Source organism: Elephas maximus, chromosome 4 (genome assembly GCF_024166365.1).
Source record: "Elephas maximus indicus isolate mEleMax1 chromosome 4, mEleMax1 primary haplotype, whole genome shotgun sequence".
Lineage (NCBI taxonomy): Eukaryota > Metazoa > Chordata > Mammalia > Proboscidea > Elephantidae > Elephas > Elephas maximus.
Window position 1 is genome coordinate 110,422,993 of NC_064822.1, and position 10,737 is coordinate 110,433,729.

Sequence of the window (10,737 nt, forward strand, 5' to 3'; positions counted from 1 at the left end):
GCATATTTCCCATCTTTTAACTCTTCTCCTACGTGGCCAGGTAGTTTCATTCACCCTTCCTAGTTCTCTCTCCAAGTTCACCACCACTTTTCTTTTCCTATTTTTCCCACCCTGTTCCACTTATATTTCTTTTTCACCACAAAGGCTTCCTGTTCTCTTTTTCTTTACCCACCAACTTCGGCAACCCTCCTCCCATATACTCCCACCAACCCCCACAATCATTAAAATACATAAAAAATAAAAATGATAAATAAACAGCAGAACTGGACCTGGCTGGACGAGCCCTTTGAAGTAGGCGTGTCTTTCGTCTGGGGAAGGGGAGGAGTTAGACAGCGGGCAACATCTCCCCTCCCCTGGTCAGCTGAGAGCGCTATCAAAACTGCTGCAATTCAGAGGCTCCGGCCAGAGCGCAGGAGCTGCCCAGCGGCTGTGGTTCTGAAAGCTGCACTCCGGGGAGCTAACCAAGGAGAAAAAGTACTGAAGCCCGAGTGGACCAGCTGCAACGGAGGGCTCAGCCCGAAGGAGTCCTGGAGGAGCACACTGAACTCCAAGGAAGGAGTAGAATAAGTAGTAGTCAGAGGTATCCCTAAGGGGTAGCGACTGGGTTTAACATGGATCGCTGAAGACATCTCCTTCTCCAACGATTTGCATGGTCAGGGGGACTCGGCGTCTCTAGCTATCCTCCAGGACACAGATTCACAGAATTCACCCCAGGGACTGCCACTGACAGAGGTGAGACAGCGGGTGGGGTGATAAGAGGGCTTTAAAGTTTCTGTGGGAAGTTACCACAGACCTAGAGTTGAGGTTGGAGCAAGGAAAGTCGCCTCTGGGCTAAGGGAGGAGGGAGTAGGATTTAGAAAACTTGCACAGGAAAGGAGAGAGGGACAGAACACGTAGGAACAAATGAAAATTTTAATAATTTCAGTAATTCCCATAGCATCTGTCACCCAAAGTGTAGCACGGAGATAATTTGAAACATTTTTATAAAGTGGAGAGTACAGATTATCCCTCATTCCTGTCAAACCCCCCTTCCATATTACTAATGCGGAAAAAAAATGTTCAAAAAGTTTAACTACTTTTCCAAAGTAGTTTCCCAGCAAGTAGGTTGGAAGAATTGACCCAATCCACCATGCTGTTCACAGGCTTCTAGGGCTATGCAAAGAGTGGAGGGGGAGGAAGGAGACTGAAAATAGAATAAGAAATGGGAAAAGATCTTGGAAAGCCATGGGATAGCTTTCCACCATTGCCTCCATATAATCTGCTAAAAAATCCTTGGATAGTGGGAATAGTGTAGAGAATATTTCCTTTTCCTCAGCTCTATCAGGTGAGAAATCAGGAGAAAAAGATTATTCATGTGTACCTTTTCCTTCCTCTGCCTCTCACTTATTCACCCACCAAAAAGTATATTCAGAAAATACTAATGAATGTAAAAACAAACAAACAAAAAACCCACTGCCATTGAGTTGATTTTTACGCATAGTGACCCTATAGGACAGGGTAGAGCTGCTCCGTAGGGTTTCCAAGGAGCGGCTGGTGGATTTGAACTACCGATCTTTGGTTAAATGCTGGGCACTGCAATGTATGTGCGAACACCCTGGTCTACATTTTGTCCTTTCAGTGCAAAGACAGCAACTTTGAACAAAGCAGGTAGTCTATATGGTCCTTAGATTCCTTAGAAACTGGCCCAAATTATCCCTTTCCTATTGTATTTAGAATTTAGAGTCATAGGATCAGAGGGTGAAGACAATTCAATCAGCTTTTAAGAGGAAGGACATTGCCCAATTGCCACAAACACATACGCATGTGCCCCTTACTCATCTGTCCGTCAGTGGAAACTTCTTCGCAATAAATAAAACATTAGTCAAAGCGTAGGAAGAATTCTACGATAGGTCTACAAGGTAGTAATGACCTCAACCCCAGTTCTGAAATTGTTGGGTAGTCACAATCATTGGCTAAGCAAATAGTTTACTAACCGATTGCCATCAAGTTGATTCTGGCTCATGGCGACCCCAGGTGTAACAGAGTAGACACTACATAGAGTTTTCTTGGCTATAATCTTTATGGAAGCAGCTCACCAAGGCTTTCTTTTGCAGTGCTGCTGTGTGGGTTTGAGCTAACAACCTTTAAGTTAGCAATTGAGTGAAAACTGCTTGTACCACTCGCCCAAAGCCTACCACTCAGGGACCTAAATGTTTTGCCATAATAGGTTGGAAAAAAAAAAAAAAACTAAGAGGATTATTTCGAATTGGAGAGACTAGGCTAAACTTATAATTTCATTTAAAGATCCTAAGGAAAGATGAAAGTTCTATTATATTGAGTAGATGTATAATGAAATCCAAACACCAAAATCAAAGGCTAAAATGGGTTTTATAGAATCAGAATGTGTTTCTGTGTGTGGAGCAGGTGGTATTCAATGATTTTTGTCATACTGGAATCCACTCCATGTACGTTTTGAAAGCCAATTATTTTTGAGAGGCAGGGAAACTTGAGGTGTTTTATCAAAATACTTTGTGAGATAGTGCTGCGGACTTTCCCATATAGCTTCTATAAAACAATTACCCTTACATTTGCATAACGCCTTTCCAAAGCACTTGTGCTTGCTTTTCATAAAAGGTTCTAAATGAGATTAAAAAAAACCCCATTGCCGCTGAGTTGATTCCAACTTATAGCAACCCTATAGGACAGAGTAGAACTGCCCCATAGGGTTTCCTAGGAGTGGCTGGTGGATTCCAACTGCTGACCTTTTGGTTAGCAGACATAGCTCTTAACCAGGAGATGCAAAAGTATTATTTCCATTTTGCCCTAAGGGTAAAAAGTTACATTTTTTCTGTTCATTAATAAGTAAGTGATGGGAGAGGGTCCCATGTCATGCTTCTTGCAGTACACCCGAGTTCATCAACAGGGTAAAAGCCGCATTAGAATTAGGCGCCTATTTGGAGAGGAATCAGCTGGTTTCCACTCACATTTTCAACTCTCAAATCTAGATCTGGATGTTTGCTTTTTTTCCCTGTTAGCCTTAAATATATTTAGGGAAAAAATAGTCAGAGGAAAGCTTTATTCCCCTCTCTTTTTCTTTATCTTTGAGGAGTCTTGATTTTACTTCTGTTTAAGAGACACTTCATTTTTCAATCCAGAACTCTACTACATGGTTATGGTGGGAAAGTTATATTCCCAATATTGCCTAATCAAAGGCTAAAGGAGAAACAGAGTTGCAAAGGGTTGTCTGTATCCCACCAGAAACTTTGTGAATCTGAAAATTTGTCCAACTAGCTCCTTTCTCCCGTTAATGTTGTTTGTTTGCTTTTTTGTTTTGATATATCAGGAGTTTAGTTTATTTCTTTTCTTCTTGGGTTGTTTCCCTTCCTTTGTATTATTTTATTATTGTTATTTTGTGTTATTGAGGTATGTATGTGTTTCTAGCTTCCATTTGTTTATTTGTGTTTTCCCTTCACTGGAGGGTTTGGAGAGTCAAGTACACACTGGATCTATGGTGTCAAGCCACAGAAAGAGTCTAACTTCCTTCTTGAATATGATAAAAGAGATCAAGCCAATCCAGTGGAGCGAGATGACAGAATTGAGTTTCTTCACCCCTTGCAACAGAATAAAAAACCAGTTATAGTTAAGTTGACCCTGACTCATGGCAACCTCACGTGTGTCAGGGTAGAATTGCACTCCAAAGAGTTTTCAACGGCTGTGATCTTTCGGAAGCAGATCACTAGGCCCTTCTTCTAAGATGCCTCTGGGTAGACGTCAATCATCAACCTTTCAGTCAGCAGCTGAGCATATTAACCATTTACATCACTGAAGGATTCCTTCAACAGAATGGGAGCTTTGATATTTGGTTTCCTTAGGAGGCTGAGGGAAGAGTGCATTAGGGGATTTTTTGAGGTGGGCATTGAGATGGAGCCTTTGACTTTTGTTGGCATGAATAAATATTAAGTACAAATTGTAATTATTCCTACTGACTTTAGGAATAATAATACCTAACATTTACACGGCATTTATGATGTGTGGCCCTATGCAGTGTGCTTTAAATATATTAACTCACTTTATCCTCAGGATAGTCTTGTGTAGTAAATACTGTAATTATTCTCATTTCAAAAAGGAAACTGGGACACAGAGAAGTTATGAAACTTGTCCAAGGTCACACAGCTAATAAATAGTGGAGCTAACATTTCAACTCAGGTAATCTGACCACAGAATCTGTGCTATCTACCTCACTTTGGGAAAAAGGGCAGGCTTATTAATAAAATCTATTTTCACTATTCACTTGTGAGAAACAATTTCTGCTTTTGAATAAGCAAACATGTGTAAATAAGATTAGATAAGAAAACTCAAGAATAAGCACAAAATAAATTTATAAGTAATGTTTATAGAGATTTTAGCTTATAAAACTCTCATAATTTTATTTGTCTTACAAGAGTTATATAAAATATATCTTATCTGTATTTTATCAAAGATCAGAGAGTTTACACAATGGGCTTGAGGTCAACCACTAGGAATTACAGGAGTGGGACTAGAGTCTCATTCCAACTTTCATGCTTTTGAAGCCACACTATATATGCCCATGGGATTCTATTAATGATAATGGACCAGTACCTATGGGAACCCATTAAAAAAAAAAAAAAAAAACCCACTGCCGTCGAGTTGACTCCGACTCATAGCAACCCTATACAGAGGAAGTTAAACTGGAGTCATTGATACCCTTTCCGTGATAGGTAAAAGAACAAAGATAAAAATTGGTTGGACTTTTCACTGTTATGACCAAAGCCAGTTGGTTCTTTTCTTTTGTATCTGCAGACAATCTGATTTGAAGGCAGCGCCGAGGCTCTTACAGAGATGATCAAATTATGTTAATAGTTACTCTCCCAACTCAACTTCTTGGTGGAGGTGAGGCTTGACAGGGTCCAGAGGTGTGAAGGAGAGGACAGTGAAGAAGGCCAAATACTTAAACTAAGATCATATTCAGATTCAGGGGCGATTCAGGAGCCTCATCTTTCCTCTCATATTTTCCTTCTCTCCTCTTCTTGCATGTAAGTATGACCCAGTGATAATGAAGGAGATGAGAAGAAGAGAAGGAGGAGAAAAACAAGAAAGTGAAGGAAGAAAAGAAGCAGGATTAAATGGGTGAAAACAATAAGAAAAAAAAAAAAAAAGGGAAAGGAAGGAACCCTGGACTGAGAGCTAAACAGGACCTCAGAGAACATCTAAACTAGGCACCTTTGATGACTGCCACTTCCTTGTGACTTGGCTCTGCTGGTTCACATCTCCTAAGTCAAAGTGTCCTTTTTTCTTCCTGTAGTTGTGATGAAAAAAAGAGACAAAATAACCCTAGGATTTGGAATTAAAAGACTTGCGCTTATGTTCTGGCTTCACCAGCTCTATGCTTTTGCATGTCCATTAGTTAACCCACAGTGACCTCAGGCATAAAATGAGCATAAACATCCCATCTCCCTCAAAGTTTTGCTATAAAGAAAGTATAAGTTAGTGGATGCAAAAGTGCTCTGTGAACTTTAAAGTGCTACACAAATGTTATTATAATAACACGGGGAGAATTATGATTCCCAAGCCCACTCCAACCTCTTTGGTGTCAGCGTGCACCTGCCTGTGAAAAGGTCTGTGTTACTTTAACAGAAAGTCAATTAGGTCCTTTGCCCTCCCTCTGTATATCTGCCAGAGTTAGGAGTGCAGCTCAGCACACAAGCTCCATCATCCATATTAAAAGTGGGATTTTCTGACTTGGCCTGGGCAGCCAGTTGACCAATAGGTCCCAACGTGTGTTTTCAATAAAGCTGCTTACCCAGGAAGCCTTATTAAGTGAGTAAGTCAAGCTGACATGATTTCTGTGCTGATTAACATGAAACCTAGGCTGTTTTCGCAATGCAGTAACATTAATTATTTATGGGCGGTAAATGAGGTTACAAGGAAAACAAGCTCCAATTACCAGAAACAAATCAAATCATATATTTATATATTTTTAAAGGCTATGTACTAAGCCCTGCATTCATTGATTTGAGGTGAGCTTCAAGGATCAACAAACATTTACTAGGTTCTCCCATTTCTGACTTACAAAGGTGATGGAGGGTTTAACATTTCGAACATTTCAAAGACAAGCTGGCAAACTGGGATGCCCCAGGGGAGCTTATCAGATACCTTTATTCAGTAAATTATATACTTACAAATCTCTCAACAAATCTCAAAAACAATTCAAACTCTTTCAGAATTGAATCTAAAATGCTTATTAAACCTCCAATCTCTCCTGATTTTTAATTAATTTTCAAATAGCAAATTTTGATTAGAAACTTCTGATTAAACAGTATCTGCTAGGCAAGTGACTTAAAGTATTAAAGTGAATTATAAAGTTAATTAAAGGCTATTTTCCTGTTTGCCTGGACTCCCTGATGGTGCAAATTGTTAATACCCTCAGCTGCTAATGGAAATGTTGACTGGTTCGAGCAGGACTTTGAACTGGTTTGGTCCAGTTTGGATTCCTGCTGAGAATTTGCATTTCTAACAAGTTCCCAGGCGATGCTAATGGTGCTGATTATGGGTCAGTTCTGAGAATCACTGGTAGAGCAGTGTTCTCATAATTTATTACACGTAAGAATCACCAGAGGATCTTGTTAAACTGTAGATTCTGATTCAGTTTATCTATGGTGGGAGTGCAAGTTCTCAGCAGGGGTTCAAATCAGAAATGAACTGGTTTGAAGACTTGGGTTCAAGTCCTCTCAGAGGTGCCATGGAAGAATGACCTGGTGATTTAATTCTGAAAAAATCAGCCATTGAAAGCTCTATGGATCAGTTCTACTCTGACATACAGTGGGTTGCCATGAGTCAGAGCTGACTGGACAGCAACTGGTATGTTTGTTGTCAGAATGTTCTGCCCTGTTAAGCATTTGTTCTAGATTTTTCATTTTTAATGAAGTATTACTACAATAGTATCAAAAAAAAAAAAAAAAAAAAACTTGGATTGATTTGGTAGACCTCTGGCTTTTACTTTTAACTGCTGCTATGGTCTTGTCTGATGGTGTGAGATGCATGTGTAATGAAGAGCTCTCACTTTAACACGTGGGTGAACCTGAAGGATAATCAGTGATAACCATCCTCTTTTCCTGATCCTTTCTAGACACTGTCACTAACATCTCTCTTTCATAAACAGGGTACAGGGTACTTGCAGATAAAATAAAATGCTCTCCTAATGATGGTGAAATAGACATTTGATGGAACCCTGGTGGCGTAGTAGTTAAGTGCTATGGCTCTTAACCAAGATGTCGGCAGTTTGAATCTGCCAGGCGCTCCTTGGAAACTCTACGGGCCAGTTCTACTCTGTCCTATAGGGCTGCTATGAGTCGGAATCAACTCGAAGGCAGTGGGTTTGGGTTTAGTTTTGGTTTTGTGGTATACCAGCCAATTGTTCTATGGCTCTTGCCATTGCCTGGGAGATGCTTGAAGTGACCATTTGGCAAGGTCACTGGGAAGCATGGGATATATATATATATATATATATATATATATAACCTGTAATATCTCAGCTTCCCCGTGAGGCATTACACATTATTATGTGTATATATATGTATCTATATGTATCTATGTCTATATGTCTAGAGGCATCACACACACACACACATATATATGTGTGTGTGTGTGTAATGCCTCTAAATAGAGGCTAAGCAGTCCCTTGTAGAACGTACACAAAGTAGTCTGAATTCTCTTGCTTCAGCTTTTTATTTACTGTGTAAATATACAATGATTTACTTATTTTATTGTTTGATATGCTTTTAATTTTATAATATTATAATTATGTAAATATTAAAACCCCGTTGCTGTGGAGTCGATTCTGACTCATAGTGACCCTATAGGACAGAGTAGAACTGCGCATAGGGTTTCCAAGGAGTGGCTGGTGGATTTGAACCGCTGACCTCTTAGTTATCAGCCTGAGCTCTTAACCACCGTTAATATTATATAATTAAAATTATTTTAGGCCCTCTTTCACTTTTATAAGTTCCCTTATTCAGACAATTATTTATATGGCTACCTTATCTATTTCCAATTATGTTGCAAAAAAAAAAAAAAAAGACATACATTTGGACTAGTATACCATTTTTTAAAAAATAGACAACCCATGAGAAGAAAATCTAAGTGTAAAAGGAATTACGCACTGGCATTGCAATTTTTTTTTTTTTAATCAAGCCAATTTCCATTTCCCATAGTAGATTTTCTTATAATACACCATAACTAGATGAGTTCCCTGGGCATTTCTTTGAGTCTTGGAGTTGTCATTTAGAATGAAAGGCTTGGACTTGATGATTATAAGTTGAATTCCAGTAAGAATCCTATGCTCTATAACCAAAGTATAAATCAAAGTTTTGTTCTAAATGGAACCAGGCATCACAGGCACTAACAATTGCGATTGCCCTTTTCCAGATTCTGGAGATGGCAAAAACTTATGTGAAACCCAAGGAAATGGTGGAGCTGGTCAACACACCATCCTGGATAGACAAAGGTCTGGGCTCTCAGAATGAGATGACGGAGGAGGAAAGAAGACCAGATGCTTATGGAATGCTTAGCAGCTTAGTTGAAGAGCATGACAGTATTGAAGAGGAAGAAGAGGAAGAGGATGGGGAGAAGCCCAAGAGAAGAGGTCCCAAGAAAAAGAAGATGACCAAAGCTCGACTTGAGAGATTCAGGGCTCGAAGAGTCAAAGCCAATGCCAGAGAAAGGACCCGGATGCATGGCCTGAATGATGCATTAGATAACCTGAGGAGAGTCATGCCATGTTACTCTAAAACCCAAAAGCTTTCCAAGATAGAGACTCTTAGACTGGCCAGGAACTATATTTGGGCTTTATCTGAGGTCCTTGAGACTGGTCAGACACCTGAAGGGAAGGGCTTTGTGGAGATGCTCTGTAAAGGGCTCTCTCAGCCCACAAGCAACCTGGTGGCCGGATGCCTCCAGCTGGGTCCTCAGTCTGCCCTCCTGGAGAAGCGTGAGGAGAAATCTCCTATTTGTGACTCTGCTATCTCTGCCCAGAACTTCAACTACCAGTCTCCAGGGCTCCCCAGTCCTCCTTATGGCCATATGGAAACACATCTCATTCATCTCAAGTCCCCAGTATTCAAGAGTTTGGGAGAGTCATCCTTTGGGAGCCATCCACCTGACTGCAGCACACCCCCTTATGAGGGCCCACTCACTCCCCCTCTGAGCATCAGTGGGAATTTCTCCTTGAAGCAGGATGGCTCTCCTGACCTAGAGAAATCCTACAGCTTCATGCCACACTATCGGTCTGCAAGTCTAAGCTCAGGGCATGTTCATTCAACTCCGTTTCAGGCTGCCACCACCCACTATGATGTTCCCATAGACATGTCCTATGATTCCTACCCCCACCATGGCATTGGGGCCCAACTCAATACCATCTTCACTGATTAGGGCAGCAAGACCAGCATTTCAGAGAATAATGTGGAGACATTTTCCAATATTCAGGTAGTTGAGCCGAAGAGTCAATGACCTTAAAGAAACCGTATAGATATCAAACAAAATAGTCCTAGTCCATTTAGGCCCTCCTACACCTGTCATCCTCTTTTCTCATCAACTTCTCACATTGTATTGATTCCTTTATTTAGGGTCCGTGAGTGAGATTCTTTGATGACTTACAACCATGTGAAACTAGAACAGAAGATCTGGGTCCTATTTCAGTGGTGCCAAAAACCCATTGAATGATCTATGCTAATTAATTTTCCATCTCTGGTTTGTTTACTTCCTGGTAAAATAAGGCAGTTCTAAATCTAGACGATTTCTAAAGTCTTTCACAGCTCTGAAGTTCAATGACTTGGGGATCATTCCAAACTGAAAGAGCTGAGCAATAATATGAAATGGACACTATGCAAGGAAATGCCAAAAGGAGCACAAGGTGCATGCCTCTTGGCTCAAAGAAGGCAAAGTTTGTTTGGACTTAGTGACAGGACTTCTTTGTGCCTGTCTAAAAATGGCCTCCAGAGGCTAAAATTCTAACTTGGCCATCGCTGTGAGTAACAAAGCATGTTCTTTAAGAGATTAGCTCTATTTCCCGTTGAGCTGAAAGATGAACATATCTTCCTTAGTGATTTGAGAACCATAAGAGAGGTCTCATACAACTTGATTCTTGACAATATTTCAAAAGCACTTTTCTCAGAACTAGAGATGGGACAAGCAAGTCACTTAAACCTCAGATCCCTTTAAGCAGTGGGACCTAGAGAAGTCATCTAGACCATTCCATGACCTCCATAATGAGAGGGCTCTGGAAATTCTGATGAAGCTCAGGTACTGCTTTGGAATCAGCAAACAACCCAGGACAATATTCAAGAGCAATAAAATGGCTATTGGCCACACTAACTACTCAGAGTTTGGGGACTCCTTCCAGCTCACACCTGCCCAGGTAAATCACTGGATTTCCCTTGACAAGATGAATTTCATTTAAAGTAAACATGATTGAAACTACTGACCTCTGCTCACATTAATAGCATATTTTCCAGAAGCACAAGTACCAATTAATTTAGTGACCAAGATTGAATTTGTCCAACAGACATATAACTCCTTATCTCCCCCACCACTAATTGTTACCTCTTCATCACTCCTAAGTTACAGTATATTATTATGTATTGTTGATCTGATTTCAAGGGATGCAGAAGTAAATTCCAAAGCCAGTGAATGCTTTTACAAGTCCATGTTTTCATCACAGGTTTATCCCAACCTGTAGGATGT

General features: G+C 40.3%; 1 protein-coding gene across 1 annotated transcript; it reads left to right on the plus strand.

Annotated features, from left to right (window-relative positions):
• Positions 1 to 8,433: 8,433 nt before the first annotated feature.
• NEUROD4 (neuronal differentiation 4) lies at positions 8,434 to 9,426 on the plus strand. Its single transcript, XM_049881564.1, has one exon. The coding sequence runs from the start codon at positions 8,434 to 8,436 to the stop codon at positions 9,424 to 9,426; it is 993 nt and encodes a 330-aa protein (XP_049737521.1).
• The last annotated feature ends 1,311 nt before the right edge of the window (positions 9,427 to 10,737 follow it).

What these genes read in the sequence shown, in the direction of transcription:
- NEUROD4 (XM_049881564.1), top strand. Translation starts at nt 8,434, where the DNA reads ATGGCAAAAACTTATGTGAAACCCAAGGAAATGGTGGAGCTGGTCAAC.